The 17,424-nt window shown below is 33.9% G+C and overlaps 2 protein-coding genes across 3 annotated transcripts; both read left to right on the top strand.

Annotated features, from left to right (window-relative positions):
- The first annotated feature begins 3,581 nt into the window (after positions 1–3,581).
- LOC110729923 lies at positions 3,582–7,008 on the top strand. Its single transcript, XM_021909715.1, has 7 exons — positions 3,582–3,869; positions 3,960–4,143; positions 4,186–4,443; positions 4,537–5,038; positions 6,237–6,288; positions 6,560–6,679; positions 6,799–7,008. The coding sequence occupies exons 1-7, from the start codon at positions 3,582–3,584 to the stop codon at positions 7,006–7,008; spliced, it is 1,614 nt and encodes a 537-aa protein (XP_021765407.1).
- A 616-nt stretch (positions 7,009–7,624) lies between these two features.
- On the top strand, positions 7,625–9,767 carry LOC110729811. 2 transcript variants are annotated; one of them, XM_021909588.1, is made up of 3 exons: positions 7,625–7,800; positions 8,655–8,708; positions 9,308–9,767. In XM_021909588.1, the coding sequence occupies exons 1-3, from the start codon at positions 7,729–7,731 to the stop codon at positions 9,503–9,505; spliced, it is 324 nt and encodes a 107-aa protein (XP_021765280.1). In that variant the 5' UTR covers positions 7,625–7,728; the 3' UTR covers positions 9,506–9,767. The 2 variants fall into 2 exon arrangements, with proteins under 2 accessions (XP_021765280.1, XP_021765279.1); XM_021909587.1 differs by having other exon boundaries at positions 8,649–8,708.
- The last annotated feature ends 7,657 nt before the right edge of the window (positions 9,768–17,424 follow it).

Below are 17,424 nucleotides of genomic sequence, written 5' to 3'. Positions count from 1 at the left end.
ACGACTCTTAGGCTGGGTGGGCACATGGCTAGACCTATAGACACAGCCCATGTCTCTCTGTGATTATTCTTAGGCACCAGCTTGCTTAGCATTGTAATTAAAATAATTAATTTTGATTTCATGCATTTTTAATTAAACTAATTAATTAGCACTTAGGCTTCCCATGTTTGAAAAGTTTATCATTTTCATATTAATGGGAAGACTAAAATTAAATTGCATGTGAATGTAGTATGGAGAAATTGTGGTGGTAGAGCTTTTTGATTGGGTCAAGTTGGGTTTCGTATGGCTTTTAACCGGGCAGTGGGTCAAATTGAAGGAGAAGGGTAACTTGAAATTTCGGTTTTTTTGGGCTAACCCGCTAACCCTATATGGGTTTTCAAGTTTAAATTTGGGTTGAGTTGAACCTTTAAAGTGGATTTTTGTTGTTTGTTTGTTTCTTTGTTTGAGAAAGTGCTCGGTGTGTTTCTCTTTTTTAGGAAGCTATAAACTTATATAGGGTGTATGGTGTGACAATAGGGAAAATTTTATGTTTAAGTAGTACTCTTGGTTATATATGAAGTATAATTCAAGTACTATAAACTTAAATAAACTGTATGTTATTGTTATATACAGAGTATAATTTGGGGTACAGTGAGCATGCACCTTACTATACTCGTAGTTAGTTGTCATTTTAAGGTATCAATTTACCAAAACCTTGCCAACTTTTTATTTCAATGCATCAACAGCTAACTTATTATATTGCGTGTATATAACCATTAAGGTTAATTAAACAAATGCGGTATATAATGTACTTCATATGAAGTATAGCATAATGTTAATCAAAGAGTTCGTATTAGTTAAAGTCAAATCTCCTTTATAAATGTCGTATGATTTTTTTATCAATGAATTATGTTTACAATAAAAAAATGATAATCAAAGAGATAGATAGTATGTAATATTACAAAAATAATATATCCCATTTCCGTACCAACCCAAGATATGCTTATTGGACTCTATATATTAACGGGTGGGAGTCGTCGAGGTATTTGTGCAAATAGATATAATCCATGGAATCACAAAACCTATCAAAATGAAAGAATTGATGATAATAATTCTAAATATATTAAAGAACCTACTTTTTGGTTTTAACTCTGCGACATAGACGAAATAAGAAAACGCCTTATAAAAATACTTTCCATTTAAAAAGGATCAGTCGACCTGGTCTACGAATTTATTCGAACTATCAACGAATTCCTAGAATTTTAGGTGGAATGGGGATTGCAATTCTTTCTACCTCTAGAGGTATAATGACGGATCGAGAGGCTTGACTAGAACGAATTGGCGGAGAAATTTAATGTTATATATGGTAATCCCTATACTATCTGAATTGGATCCAAAATTTTCGATTTGTGAACAAAAAAAGAGAAAAGACAGCTTGTCTAATATCATTCCTCTATTAGTTGATACTTTAAGGGGGTTTTGTCTGGAATGAAGGAACAAAAATGGATTCTACATTTCGTATCGAGGTTATTATATCAGCAATAGTGTCCCTACTCATGATGAACTAAAATAAGTGGTTCCCCAAAAATTTGATATAATCAACATGCCTTTTTTTTAGTTTAGTATTCAATTTTTAATTATAAAAAACTTCAAAATGAAAGATATATACGTGATACACAATCTCCTATTGTTTTTCAGTCAAATACCCTACTTCTCATCTTATAATACCTCAGGAGCTAATGAAACTATTTTAGTAAAGTTTTGTCTCAATTCCCTGGCAATTGCACCAAAAATTCGAGTTCCTTTTGGATTTCGTTCTTGATCAATGATAACTGCGGCATTGTCATCATATCCTATTATCATACCGTTGGCGCGTTTGAGTTCTTTACAGGTACGTACAATTACAGCTCTGATCACTTCTGATCTTTCTAAGGGCGTGTTGGGTATTGCTTCTTTAATCACAGCAACAATAACGTCACCAATACGAGCATATCGGCGGTTGCTAGCTCCTATGATTCGAATACACATCAATTCTCGAGCCCCGCTGTTGTCTGCTACATTCAAATGGGTCTGAGGTTGAATCATTTTTTGTTTTTATCTGTTCTTTCAATGTAAAAATAAATGAAAAAGAAATATTGTTTGTCCAAAAAAAACTTCTATTTGTTTTTATCCAAAAGATCCATTTCCTTTAGGTCCACATTCTTATCCTTCATATAAATGGCAATATCCATAAATGGTAATACTTCTTCATATTCGTAATTTAATTATCACTCAATACCATCTCTAGGACAAAACTAATTATTAATAAGACATGTACATAATAGAAAATTCTAGTTGGTTTTGTAATACCTGGAGACTTCCATTGCTACATCTGTATGTCATGATAGTAGTCAATGCACAGTGCCTACAAGAGTCTGAGCTATTCTTAGTTGCTTAAAATTTACAACAACGAATCGTGATGTTTAATTGTTGTTCATGTATCAACGGTTACCCGCTCTAAATCTTTGTTTAACAGGTCATTCTATGAGGTAGCTCGATATTCCTAGCATGCATTATTGCGTTTATCCAACTGAATCATTCGCTCTGATACCATTTATTCGGCCTTACATCAATTAAATCTTTGTTTTCAATTGAGGCTCTTTAAACAATTTGATTGACAATCAATAAATCAAAGAAGTAACTCACGAGATGTTACATTAAGACAACAATAATTTTTTACACATTTGATAAATCTCCATTTTACAAATACATAACAAGATCATCTGATCAAACAAGTATTAGTGTATTGATCACCACATCGATCAAATAGATCTTGTCCATTCTTTAAATATAGGGCAATTTTAGATTACACATTATCCTATAATTTTCCCTTTCTTAGGGAGTTAGGCCTATACCCAAAGGTTTAACACTCTATAATAACTTCCCCAATCCCCCCTAACACTAGGATTCAATCTCCTACCACACCATACCTAAGCTATCACTTGACCCGTGCCTCTCTTTGTACCCCTTCTGTTTTTAAATGTACTATTATTTTTATTTGATACTACTATTTCATTATGAAAATCACTGTCAAAGTAGGAACAATATTATTTTGAGAAGAAGGGAATAAGCGAATGACTATTAAAAATATCTAGATAGGTAAATTAATATCTAGGGGGTTTCAAGGTTAGGCCCCTTTTCTATTCCCTGGTTATGTTCTGGTGACTTCAATTACGTGTTACATGATGAGGATCGGGTTAATGGAAGCCTTGTCTCTGATTATGAAACTAGGGATTTTCAAAGATTCTTGGAAGTTGTGGAGTTGGTTGAAATTAAGAGTAAAGGTGCTTTATACTCTTGGTCCAACAAGTCTCACACCGAGGTTCGCACTCAATCTAGAATTGATAGGGGGCTTGTGAATCAGAGTAGTTGGAACAGTTTGGTAATGTTGAGGCCATGTATTTGCCTCCTTCTCTTTCGGACCACTCTCCTTTACTCTATGAGGTTTTCCTTTCTCACCCTGGGAAAGGAAAGCCTTTTAGGTTTTTGAACTGTATGCTCACCCATGTTGATTTTCAGAAATGTGTTAGGATGCTTGGCAATTTCAATTCTTGGGGAGAAAAATGGTTAGAGTTTGGTTGAAACTTAAGAAAGTTAAAACTAGACTCAAGGAGTTGAACTCTAGATCCTTTGGGAATATTGAGGGGAAAATTGATCAAGCTGCTGATGAGCTTTGTCACATTCAAAGCCAACTTGTTGTGAACTTTAATGATCCTGAGCTGCTATTTCGAGAAGATGAGGCTATTCAGAAGCTTAAGTATTGGAGAAATGTTCAAGAGAGCATATGGAAGCAAAAATCTAGAGTTGAATGGGTTAAGCTTGGAGATTCAAATTCCAAATACTTCTTTTCTGTGATGAAGCATAGGCAAGCAAGGAATAGAATTGACTCTCTTCTCAATGAGCACCATGTTTTGCTTCGTACCCCTTCTGATATTGAGTAGGAGATCCTTGATTTTTATAAGTCTCTGTTAGGCTCTTGTTCTGGTTCTTTGCCTTGTGTTAATTTGGCTACTTTGAGGTCTGGTAAGCAGCTTTCTCCCTTTTCTCAGCATTTCCTGATTACTCATGTTTCTTGTGATGAGATTGATCAGGCTCTTAAAGGTATATCTGATGATAAAGCTCCTGGTATTGATGGTTTTAATGCTAAATTCTTTAAGCATGCTTAAGAGTTTATTAAGTCTGATATTTATGCTGCTGTGTTTGATTTCTTTGCCACTGGTGTGATGCCCCCTCAGTGGAATTGCACAACTGTTACCCTGGTGCCCAAAGTTCTTAATGCTTCTTATGAGAAAGATTTTAGACCCATTGCTTGTTGCTCTGTTGTTTATAAAATTGTGTCTAGAATCATAACTGCAAGACTTGGGTGGGTCATTTGTGAGGTTGTGGAAGATGCCCAGGCTGGTTTCATTCCTGGGAAGCATATTGGTGATAACATCCTTTTGGCTATGAGTTAATAAAAGGTTACACTCACAAGTTCATCTCTCCTAGGTGCATGATTAAAGTGGACCTAAAAAAAAGTCTATGATTCTGTTGAGTGGGATTTCCTTGAGGTTGTACTTTGTGAGCTTGGTTTTCCTAGCTTGTTTATTAAGTGGGTTCTTGGTTGCATCACCGCGGTTACTTTTTCTATTCTTATCAATGGTGCTCCTTCGAAGCCATTTAAATCTAAGAAGGGCTTGAGGAAAGGTGATCCTTTGTCTCCCTTCTTATTTGCTATCAGCATGGAATATTTGTCCAAGTGCCTTCATGATTTGAGCTCTAATCCTAACTTCAATTTTCACCCAAGATGTGAAAAGTTAAAGCTTACGCACCTTATGTTTGCTGATGACCTTCTATTGTTTGCTAGAGCTGATTTGACTTCCCTTGATCTTTTAATGCAAGCTTTTTTGAAATTTTCTGGTGCTTTTGATCTTTCTGCTAATTTGGATAATAGTGAGGCTTATTTTGGTGGGATTTCTGAGGATGAAAAGGCCCTTTTTCTCCATGTTCTTGGTATGAGTGCTGGGTGTCTTCCTTTTAGGTATTTGGGTGTGCCCTTGTCATCTAAAAAGCTCTTTGTGGCTTAGTGTAAGCCTTTGGTTTCAAAAATAACTTCAAGAGTTGATAGTTGGGCGGTGAGGTTCTTACCTTATGGCGGCGACTTTAGCTCATTCGTAGTGTGTTGTTTGGAATGCAAACCTATTGGTCTCAAATCTTCATTCTTCCTAAGAAAATCATAAAAGAAATTGAGGCTAGGTTTCGCTATTTTCTATGGTCTGGGAATTCTAACCCAACAAAAAAAGCTCTTGTAGCTTGGAATCAAATTTGCCTTCCTAAGGCTAGTGGAGGTTGGAAAATCCTTGCCTTGGAGGATTGGAACATTGCAGCGGTTTGTAAAAACTTGTGGGACATTTGCAATAAGGCGGATACTCTTTGGGTGAGGTGGGTTCATATCTATTATTTCAAGGATAAAGACATTTGGACTACTTCCCCCCCCCCCCAGAAATGTTCTTGGGTCTTAAAGAAGATCCTCAAATGTAGGGAGGTTATTGAGAGTTGTGGTGGTTAGGATGTTGTGAAGCACAATGGTAAAGTTCAAATCAAGAAAGTTTATAGTGCTATTAGACAACAATGTCCCAAAGTGAGTTGGAAGAGGCTTGTGTGCAACAATGAAGCTTCTCCTAAGAGTATTTTCATTTTGTGGTTGGCTATCTTGAATAGGATGCTAACCAAAGATAGGTTGATTTCTTGGAGAATCAGTTGCGATCATGTGTGCTTGCTTTGTTTGAGTGAGCCCGAGAGTGTTCAACACCTTTTCTTCGGGTATCCTTATTCTAGCAATATTTGGCAGAAGGTGCTTGATTTGCTTCATATTAGTAAGTCTATTCAAAGCTTTTAATTGGAGGTTGATTGGGCCTTAAGATATTGTAGGAAAGCGGGTGAGAGGAAGAACTTATTCTTAATATTTTTTGCTGAAACGGTCTATAGCATTTGGATTCAACGTAACTCAACCATGTTTAATGGTTCTTGTGTCGATGCTACTTCCGAGTTTCGGAATATTGTGTTTAGAGTTGCTTGTAGATTCTCCAAAGGAGCTCGGAAATATCTCATGATTAAATGCTAAGGGGCTGTTTAGCCGGTGGTTTAGTCCGCTTGCTGCTAATTTGAGCTGTTGTTGTGGCTTCTGTTTGATTATGTGATGGTTGCTGCCTTTCTGTTCTCTGTTCTGTTGTCTGCAGCTTGTGTGCCAGGTGCTGCTGGCTTTTGTGTTTTGTTTTTGGCTCTTTGCAGGTGTTGCTAGCTGTTGTTATTTCTTTTTGCCCTGCTGCTACCGTTCCGATTCAGTGTGCTAGGCTGGATCACTGCTGGTTCAGGCTGCTGTCTAATTATTTGGTGTTGCTGTCTAGTTTGAGCTGGTTGGCTTGTTGGTGCTGCTGGTGTGCTTAGTGTATTTGCTGTCTACTGCTTACTGCATGCTATTGTTGTGTGCCTGTTGTCTGCTTGTTGCATGCTGCTGGCTGCTGGTTAGTCTGCTGCTGTTCAATTGCTGAGTTATGTGCAGGCTATTCTGCTGCTGGTTTATGTTGTTGTGTCTCTATTGGCTTCTGTGTTGCTTGTTGCCTGTTTGGTTTCTGTTCTCTGCTGCCTGCAGGTGTACCAGCTGTTGCTGGCTTCTGGTGCTGTTTCTGGCTTCTTGCAGGCTGCTAGTTTCTAGTTGTTGTTTCTGTTTTTTGCATTGCTGTTGTTGTGGCTTGTGGCTTTGCTGTATGTGCTGTTGCTGGCTGTTCTTTGCTGGTTCAGGCTGCTAGTGTGTTCTGTGCTGCTTGTTGCTTGTTTGTTCTCTGCTTGCTGCCTGAAGTGTGCTGCCAATTGTTGCTGGCCTTTTGGCTTTTATTTGCTGTTTTGGGCTTTAGCTTCTTCTTTTTCTATTATGTTGGTTCATTTTTAGTAAGCTTTTGGGCTAGTTGTTGTCCTGTTCCTTTGGTTTTGGGTAATCCTCCTAGAGGGTAGCTCCTTTCCATTGAGTTAAGAAGAGCCGTGTTTGGCCCAAGGTTCTTTGGAACCCTTCCTAGAAGATGGCCTTTGGTCCTTGGCTGGTGGTTGTTTGCCCTTAGGGGCTTTTGGTGTTTCGGAGTTTAGGCCTTCGGGCTTTTTGTATTCCTGTTTTGCTGCTTTGCAGCTCCTTTTGATAATGAAATTTTCTATTTACCAAAAAAAAAAAAAGGCAAGTATGTTACATATTCCACAAAAATTCCAGCAGCATTACAGCTAATTTGCTTGCAAGAAGAGGCTATAAATGTAACCATACATAGAGATATAGTTGAAAAATAAAAAAGTTAAACAGCTGGTGAAAATGCCTTGTGAAGTTGATATACTTCTATAACATAAAAATCAACCAATTACCTTAGCTTTTTGCACAAAATTATCATTTATGTTAGGGCACGAGATGCGAATGAACACAGTACACCTTAGGTTATCTTCTTATTGGTTGTATGTCCTTTTCTTAATAGTCTTTTTATTAAGGCAAACTAAAATCTCGTGAACTTTATAGAAATATAGAGAACTATACAAATTATGACACACCTAAGTTATTTATGTACTCCCTATATAAGCTACGGAATTTGAAGAAAAAATTGGTAGTATGTAGTTATTTGAAAGGTGATGCTAAAAAACTAAACTAATCAACTAGTTGCTTAATAAGTAGTCTTTGTCGTTGTCGTCGTTGTTGTCATGGCTTGTGTGCCTTGTGCCATAGAAATGGAGCCTAAGACCTTGAGTCCAGTACAGATTAACCATGTTAAGGTAAATTCTTCTCTCCTACTACACATTTAGTATTGAAGATAAAAAGTGTTTAATTATTTTTCCTATGTTTTTTGCTAAATTTTATTTATATATTAAAAGAGAGTATATGTAGTATTAAGCTTAATTGTTTTCAATATGCATGTAGGTATAGTATAGAATCAATCTAAAATTTTATATTGAGACACTATGACTTAAACAATTTTGGGTTTTATTTATTCAGTTATTGAGGCAATTACTTTGACTTCAAATTGTATTAATTACAGAGTTTGTGTAGTAGGTTTTAATTTAACATCCATAATTGTATATACACATTATATGCAACAATTACAAACTTTTTCTAGTTAACAGAGTGGTTGAACTTGTTTAATTGCTACTTCAATATAAAAATGTTAAGTCTTATTAATTATAGTATTGTGGGATTTTAAAAGACCAAAAGGCTTAAGTCATAAATATGTTAAATTTCTTCTAATCTAATCGTTAAAAAATAACAATAATGTGTGTTAATGTGAAAAAGGAAGAAAGGAGAGCGAATGATATCAAAGAATGGCAATATTGGCAAATGCAGTTAAAGCTGTTGCTTTTGTAAACCACGTATAAATGTGACACCATATATATATATATATATATATATATATATATATATATATATATATATATATATATATATATATATATATATATATATATATATATATATATATATATATATATATATATATATATATATTCTTTTGAAGAAAATCTCAATACCTACATACTTGTGATGGTTTCGGATACATGTATACTTTTTAGTTTTTATCAATTAAAGTTTCAAAATTTTACTTAAGATGAAGTTTTTTATGTCGTAGGAACAGGCAGTAGCAATACAAAATTTGGAGCCAGAAATCGCCTCAGAAGTCTTCGTTCAGGTAAAGCCCATAATTATTACATTTTCAAAAACTTCTCTGATTTTCTTGATTTTAATTGGGCCAGCCCACGTATGGCCCAATAATGCATGTATTTATGCTATATTAAATTGGGCCAACAGTTAATTTTGTGGGCTGTCGGGTAGACAGTGTGACACTGTATACTGGTGCACCTTAAAAATGCCCCTAAACAGTTGGTAGTTTACTTGTGAATTGATTGATTAAGTGTTAGATGAATCAATTACCTTCCGGTCTTCCACTAATAGAAATGTATTCCTAGTAAAAATAAATACTACGTAGTTACATGGTCTAGGCGTCAAGCAATAGTAGTTGTTTCACTTGTTTGCGATATGCTTTGATTATAATATACTACGAGTGCTAGTAAGAATTGTCAAAATGAGAATAGAGACTCGATGACAAGATATGACATTAACTCAATAAAGAGTCGATGACAAGATATGACATTAACTCAATAAATTGTATTAATATTAGATAATTTCATGGGGAGAATATCAATCCATTTCCCCTTCTAATTTTATAATTTCTTTTGTTAGCAAAACATTTAATTTTATAACTTTAGCAATTGATTATTATTGTTGCAGGGATTGAGGGAGGGAATGGAGCAGATTACTGAAGGAAATAATGATATAATCGGAGTTGATGCCACTAGTAACGTTGATGAATGCATCAAGGAAGAAAAGAATAAAATAGAAAAGTCACACCATTGCTTATGCAACACTCCTTTAATTCAGTCCCCTGATGAAGTTAGGCAAAAGGAGCCTGTTACTGCTCCTTTCTAGTCTTCGATATTCTTGGTATTATTGATCTTTACATAAATAAAGACTATAAGGGATGATATCAAACAGCTACTTTGGCCATTTCTCCATTGTTAATTCTCGTCTATGTGGTCTCTTCGAAGAAATCTGATAAAATTGGAACGGTATAGGAAATTCTTGTCTATGTATATCAAGGAACTAATTGTGCGGTAAATATGTTACAGCGACGTGATATGATTCATTATATGCAGGCATATCAATATATATGAGATAGTAAGCTGTCCTTTGAGAGAAGTATGTCTTTGCTTTATAATAATAATAATAATAATAATAATAATAATAATATAATAATAATAATAATAATAATATAATAATAATTATTATAATTATAATAATAATAATAATAATAATAATAATAATAATAATAATAATGATAATAATAATAATATGAATTCAAAATTGTTAAAAATATTACAAATTTTGAATAGTCCGCCAAAAACAAGTTAATCTTTTGATTTTTTCTGAATAATGCAAACTTTGGAGAGTATCCGCTTTAAATGAGATATTTTACCTATAACCTAAATAATCAGTTAACATTTTATATTTTTATAAATTCATTTAAGAATTTAATTAACTCCTAATTCAAGCTTTATTTATAGTTAATTAATAATTAAATTATTAAAATAATTTTATTTTAAAAAAAAAAAAAAAACTTTCCCTCCCTCACCACCAGCCACCTCTGCTTCCCCCACCAACCAACTCTACTTCCCCCATCAACAGCTACCCTCCCCAAAGCCCCCGACGGTGCCAGCCCATCTACCCCGCCGGCCCATCGACCATTCCTACCTGCTGTCGTCGTTGCCCCCCCTCCCTCGAAACACCATCACCGAAACCCCATTCCCCTCCCTTCGAACCACCAACGAAATCCCCCTCCCTTCCCCAAAAAAACCATGAAACTCCCTCCCTCACCCCCTCACCCCCAAGCGCCCCTTTCCCAACCCTCGAAAACCCTAGCCACTAGGGTTTCAAGGTGGGGGAAAAAGCGATTGGAGGTTTTGGTGGGGGTTTCGTTGTTTTACGTGGTGGGTAGGAGTCGGGGAGGGGTAGGGATGCTGGGGTTGGTGTTGTCGGCGCAGGGGAGGGGGCTGGGGTGCCGACCGGGGGTCGTTGGAGGTCCGGGCGGCAAGGAAGGAGTGGCTGGTAGGGGAGGGGGTTGGTTTTTTTTTTTTTAAATAATTATATTAATAACATAATAAAATAAACATTAAAAACATTAAACAAAATAAAAAAAAATTAAAATGTCAAACCAATAGAATAACGACACGTGTCCAATATACCTATTAATCAAGGAGGAATTTTAAAGGGAAAAATGTTATGTATTTGTAAATAAATAACAATGATTAAAATATTCTAAAAACACATGGTAGAGAGAGAGAAAAGAGGAGAAAGAGATAGGAATAAAGGTTTGTAGGTGGACCCCACCTATTTTTTGGTCAGATTGTCTCACGTGATGGGGGACCACATGCTGATTGTTCCACTGTAAGTTTATATAGTACCATTGAATCTTTAGTGATACTATTTATGCATAAATTTAGTACAACTGAATGCATATATAATACCATTATATGCATATGTAGTATCACCATATGTTCAGTGATATTATTTGATCATCCAATGATACCACTCTCGTATATATATGTAATTACATGAATGACCCTTGTTATGCATTTCTACATGCATAACATTCCTCCATTACTACTTCCCCCTAATTAAGTCACCAACCAATTATAGCCTGTTTATAGCGAATACTCTCCAAAGTTTGTGTTATTCATAAATTATTAATTAAAAGATTGAGTTTAGCGGACCGCTCAAAGTTTGTATTATTTTTGATAATTTTTCCTAAAAGGTATCAAGAAGTTCATGTAGTTCAGTGAGGGAGCTAGCTTAAGTGTACACAATGCCACTTTACTCCCATTCTCTTTGCACAAGTAAACACCAATAGTAAATTGAATGGATAGATGTCGATCTAATCTATCACTTGCTTTACTAATAATTGGATGAAAACCCAAATAAAATGGATGAGAAGTAGGTGACATACGAGTTAGATAGGCTTCGGATGGTGCACCACTCCATCCTTAAACCATCTATCCACTTGTTTGACAAATTTTCATCTAAACAATTTAATAATAAATATGCTCCGAAGATCACTCATCTTTATTGCTTTAGTATACTCCACATATTCTTATTATTTACGGAGAATAACAGACACTACCCCCAACGACCCACGACAATAATTGCTAATATCTTTATTAAGTACAGTAATTATCATCCAAAAATGATCTTACTCCTTCCTAACTCCAATTCTCCAAAGCTCCAGAGGAATAAGGAGTGGAAGGATGTTTAGGCCCTATTTAGTTCACCTTATTTTTTACTTATTTCAGAAAAAATAAGTTCAGATCAGAAAAAATAAGTTCAGATCAGATCAGATCAGAAAAAATAAGTTCAGATCAGATCAGATCAGGAAAAGTAAGTTCAAATCAGATCAGATCAGAAAAAATAAGTTTAGATCAGATCAGAAAAAATAAGTTCAGATCAAATTATTATTATTATTATTATTTATTATTTATTATTTATTATTATTATTATTATTGATTTGTGATGTATCGGATTTGATTTTATCGTTTGTTTGAACTAACAACATTGTCTATGTTATTAAATAGCACAAACAATAAACGATAATAATTAAAATTTCATTATAAGCTCCAAATCATAAACGTTTACAAATATAATTTTCATTACAAGACGTTCCAAATTTCCTTCGCTATATTAAGTTGTACTTCTTTCATTACAGCTTTACGATTCTCGTTAAACAAATCATAATCTGCTCTTGGTTCGATTTCTATACCACTATCAATGGGTATATCCAACTCATGTAATCGAATAAAATTGTGAAGTGTGAATGTAGCAACCATAATTGCCAATTGATGTTTAGTGTCCATTTGTGGCATCATTGTCAATATTTTCCATCGACCTTTTAATTGTCCAAAACATCTCTCGATTGTTGTTCGAAGTGAAGAGTGAAGATAATTAAAAAGTTCAAGCATGCCTTGTGGTGGTGGACCATTTCGAAATTCAGGCAAATGGGTTCTAATATCTTTTTCTTTTATTGGACTCAAATATCCAACGGTATTCGGATATCCAGAATCTACTAGATAATATTTTCCTGTTACAAAATAAAGTTATACAACATATTAGTATAGTGTCATGTATGGAGTAAAAACATACACTATTTTAAATTATACCTGGAGGTGGATGGGGAAATCGAAATTTTGGTACAGTTAAGCAATGGTTCCATACAGTAATATCATGAGCACTACCTTCAAATCCAACGTTGATAAACGTGAAAAGCCTATCAAAGGAACAGGCAGCCAAAACATTCCATGTTTTTTTTCCTTTACGCCCTCGATGTGCCACACCATCATCATCGCTTACAACTGCATTTATATGAGTCCCATCCAATGCTCCAACACAATCCTAATAGTTCATTAACATTTAGGATACATTTTATAAGTGATTATATATTGCATATGCATAAAATAATATAATGACAATGCAAGATAATAATAATGTTTCTTAATACCTTGAAATATGGCCAATATTTTGTGCTGTCACCTATTTTTTTTGGCACCACGGTCAAACTTTGGTATGGTCTTATGATCACGGTAGACAAATGAACCATTGCTTCCAGTACTTGTTTAAAGTACAACCCAATTGTTGCAATAGAATGCTGAAATCGACCGGCAGCATTACGATAAGAACTGCCTTTAGCCATGATATATAAAAATATTCCTAATTGCTCAGCCACAGATATGTAACGACCATCCGATAATAAATTTTTATTTTTCATGCAAGTAACAAGATCCACAAATATGTTTCTATCTAATCTCAATTGTTCTTTGCATAAATCAGGAGGGCATGTAGTAGTCTATTTATGTATTCGCTACCAGATTCTCCACCTAACCTTAGAGGCAATCTCTCAATTGGTGTAAAGTCTCTTTAGCTCTTCCAATGCGATAATTGTCAAGCACATTGGAAGTGTGTTATCCATTCTACAACATAAACCAACAAAATACCAACATTATTCAATTTGTAAAATAAAATCAACAATGACTTTTAAAATAAAGGCTAAAGCTTCTTAATTAGATCACCTGAAAAGCAATAGCATCATATGAAGCTACTTAAACCTAAAGGTCAGAAAAAATAGTAGCTTCATATGTGGAACCTTAATTAAAACTAGAACAACATCAAATAACTAACAAAGAACATATGAAAGTGCAAAACAAGTCATAGGAAAACATAAGACAAAGTTAACTTCATATACTCATCACCCCAAAAAACCTAATTAAGGACCACCCAATGTTGGATCTTGAAATGTTGTCTTCAAATACATTATCTTCTAATCATCACTTCGGAGACCTAAGAAGAAATCTGCATTATCGCCATGATGAAGAAAATTCATACATTGGTAAATAAATCCTTCTCCTTGTTGAACAATAGCCTCAATATTGTATAGAGCGTCTGAAACATCTTTATACTTATTACCACTCCCTTGCTTACAATTAGTTTCAATAGACATTTTCAACAACTCTATACAAGAGTCAATGTTACTACTCTTGTTTTTTTTAAGTTTACTAGTACACCCATCACTCTTACGTTTCCCCAACGAGGTACTTTTAGGAGGTGAAATGCTCTGTTCATCATCCGAATTATTTATTCCCCTACTTATTTCCATATCTCCTATATTTTCATCACTGTCCCAGACCTTTCCTCATTTTCTTTACCAATCTGTTCCCCACCTAATCCTGGAGAAAAACTCCATTTGCTAGTAGCAAAAGACCCTGAAAAAAGTGCCCGTAACTTCTCTAGATGAGGCAATGGTCTCCTTAGGAATCTCGCTAGCATACCTTTATATTTCTGCATAAATGCACAAAATTTCGATTAATTAAATTTTAAAATAAATTAGCATTGTAGAGGTCATAATGCAACAAAATGGATAAACAAAATGTCGTACGTTCACAAATATATTCCACCTATCATCTTGTTCAACTACAGGACAACCAGTAATAGGATCAAATGTAAGACCGGTCCAATTGAGTTCCATTTCATTCCAAATTTTGAACCTCTTCCTTAAATCATCCCAATGATTTCTTGCTTGTTTAATATTGAAATTCTTCCCACTTTTAACGTTCAAAGTACTCACTATTCTATCCCAATTAACCTTTGATAGTCCACCCGCTTTCATCTCCAAGCATATGTCCAAAAAAAATTCTGTGCTGTCATCAGACCATGCTACCCTACCAGCCATTACACTATGATCAAGAGCACTTTAAAATTATTAGTTTCATGCATGAAAGATATAAATAATCAAAATAAGTACATAAATATATACGCTACGTTTCTTATGTATATAGTATTTATCCTCAAATCAACGCAACCAAACTCCACCATTTAAATTATTTTCCTTATTTACTTTTATAAAAGACATGCAACCCCGATATCCTCCTTTTTCCTTGGTGTGTGTGTGAGGCCGTGTGGGGAGAGGAGGGGGGTTTGTAAATCACTAATGTCTACATACTAGTGGTAGCTTGAATTTGGCTAAAGTAGTGGTAATAATTGAATCTCAAATAGATAAGTTCTTTACTTGATGCTATTATAAGTGGACAAGCTCTTTACTAATTCATCTCTTCTTTTACTGTATTAACACTATACGTATTACCAAAATAAAGTATTATCAATCATTATAGCAATGGTCACCCAAAAAAAAAAAAGACACTGTACGTATTACCAAAATAATTAAAGTGTTATCAAAATAATTATAGCATGGACCATTTATAACAAGTATAGTAAAAGATTTCCAATATTAGATGATTCTATTCTTTTCCTCCTTTGCCAGTTTTCCCCATGAGCACCCCCTTCATCGCCACCGGCCCCACCCCCATAACCACCAGCATAATACATGACCCATCTCTAAACAATTAAACCCATAAAGTAAACAATTCACAAATCACAAGTATTGTAAAAGTTAAATAACAAGGTGACAATCGATAGATAATTTTCAAAAAAAAAAAAAATGATATATCATCTTATCACCTACTATACAATCATCAATTTGACTAATAATTTGACTACACAACATAATAATTGAAAATTAAATAATTCCTCCTTAGATAAAAATTCAATTGAAACAATAATATACTCCGTAACTAGTAAATTACCCGATGAAGTGATGATTGTAGACGAAATTATGAAAATATAATAAAAAAAAACAATAAAGAGTTAAGGTATTTACCTATCAACGAGATTGTATACGAGCAAGCTACTACAATGACCAACATAAGGACAAAATTTGGGAGAGATTGATGTGTTGTAGGTAAGAAATATTGCAATACGAAAAAATATATATACACAAAAAAACCATAGTACCAAACTACCAACACTCCCAATTAATATTTTTGTTAGTCAACTATGCAGATTTCTATGATAAAGTCATAAAACAATACTTTTTCAGGAATAAAACAATACTTGATATGTAAAGAAAAAATAGCCAACCATGCACCATGCAAATACATGTATGGTATTCATTTCCTAGGATATAGTCAATGCGCCATTAATTGTCGGTTATCAGATTAGATTAATTATTATAAAATGAGATAATTAGAGAAAACCCAGTTCAGATTTCTAGAATTGACAGGCAGTAAAAATACAGTACCGAGAAAACCTAGTTCAGATTACAGAATAATTAATTTAAAATAAATAAATTAAACAAAAGAAAAATGTGAGTTCAGATAAAAATCAAAATCTTAGGATAATAAAATTAACACATCTGAAAAACTGATGTTGGTGGATAGATCGTGGAAGCTTTAAAAGAGGAAGATTCAAATTGAGAAATTACATACCGTACGGCTCGTCTTCAAGAAGAACATCATCGTCCTTTTCATTGTCGTCTCTTTCAATTTATCTCATTAAAATGTTGTTTGCCTCTCAATGTAGCTCAAACATTCAGTAGAACACTGAAAATCGGCGTGAACAAATTACCGGCGCACGGGATTTCATAATAACAGGTAGATCCGGTTGACGATTTTGGGTAAGGATTGATTTTTTTTTTTCACTTTGAAAACCGTCATTCTGGAAATGGGAATGGTATTAAAGAACATGGGGAATATCGCCACTTTTGGTATTTATTTTTCTGTTCTTTACTTTTTTTAATTTTTTAAGGGATAATCTTTTAAGGGATAATTTTTTAAGGGAACATGTAGTTTTGAGAATATAAAGTTGTAGTTATATTGTGTTGATTGATTTAAGTTATGATTATAAATAAAATGTGGGCTCATTATGTTATAGTAATATGGATAAAATAGTCATTGTACATGGAAAAAATTGTCAAAAAAGGAAAATTTTATTTTTTTTAGCACTTTTAATTTACTTACGGAGTATAATTCGTGCGTGACCCAAATCATGTCTTCCAAGCTTCAATAGAGGAGCCTAACGCTAACATGGGTCGGAAGAACCTATGAGAGGTTCCGACTCGGTAGAGTCTTTTTCTTTATATAAAAAAAAAGGTTCAATAGAGGAACAAATGAATAAAAAAACACTTAAACACACGAAACAAGTTAAATATAAAAGCTTAAATAAAAAAAGGAAAATGAAATCTAATAATCCCACCTTTGCTCCATCTTCCAGAAACAACCTCACCTTTTGAAATTTTAGAAACAATTCCATTAACAATAATGATATTATTATTATTTTAAATAATAATATAATATAGTATAATAATATAATAATAATAAGAATAATAATATAATATAATAGTAATATAATAATAATAATAATAAAAATATAATATAATATAATATAAATAATATAATATAATAATAATAATAGTA

Source organism: Chenopodium quinoa, unplaced genomic scaffold (genome assembly GCF_001683475.1).
Source record: "Chenopodium quinoa cultivar QQ74 unplaced genomic scaffold, ASM168347v1, whole genome shotgun sequence".
In the NCBI taxonomy this organism is placed as follows: Eukaryota; Viridiplantae; Streptophyta; class Magnoliopsida; order Caryophyllales; family Amaranthaceae; genus Chenopodium; species Chenopodium quinoa.
This window is presented reverse-complemented; position numbering and strand designations above follow the sequence as displayed.

Excerpts from the sequence above, each read along its gene's own strand:
- LOC110729811 (XM_021909587.1), top strand. The coding sequence starts at position 7,729 with ATGGCTTGTGTGCCTTGTGCCATAGAAATGGAGCCTAAGACCTTGAGT. Across the intron at positions 7,801-8,648 it reads TACAGATTAACCATGTTAAG|GAACAGGCAGTAGCAATACA; the intron begins GTAAATTCTTCT and ends TTTATGTCGTAG. Across the intron at positions 8,709-9,307 it reads CCTCAGAAGTCTTCGTTCAG|GGATTGAGGGAGGGAATGGA; the intron begins GTAAAGCCCATA and ends TTATTGTTGCAG.
- LOC110729923 (XM_021909715.1), top strand. The coding sequence starts at position 3,582 with ATGGTTAGAGTTTGGTTGAAACTTAAGAAAGTTAAAACTAGACTCAAG. Across the intron at positions 4,144-4,185 it reads ATCTGATGATAAAGCTCCTG|AGTTTATTAAGTCTGATATT; the intron begins GTATTGATGGTT and ends AGCATGCTTAAG. Across the intron at positions 4,444-4,536 it reads CATTCCTGGGAAGCATATTG|TCTATGATTCTGTTGAGTGG; the intron begins GTGATAACATCC and ends CCTAAAAAAAAG.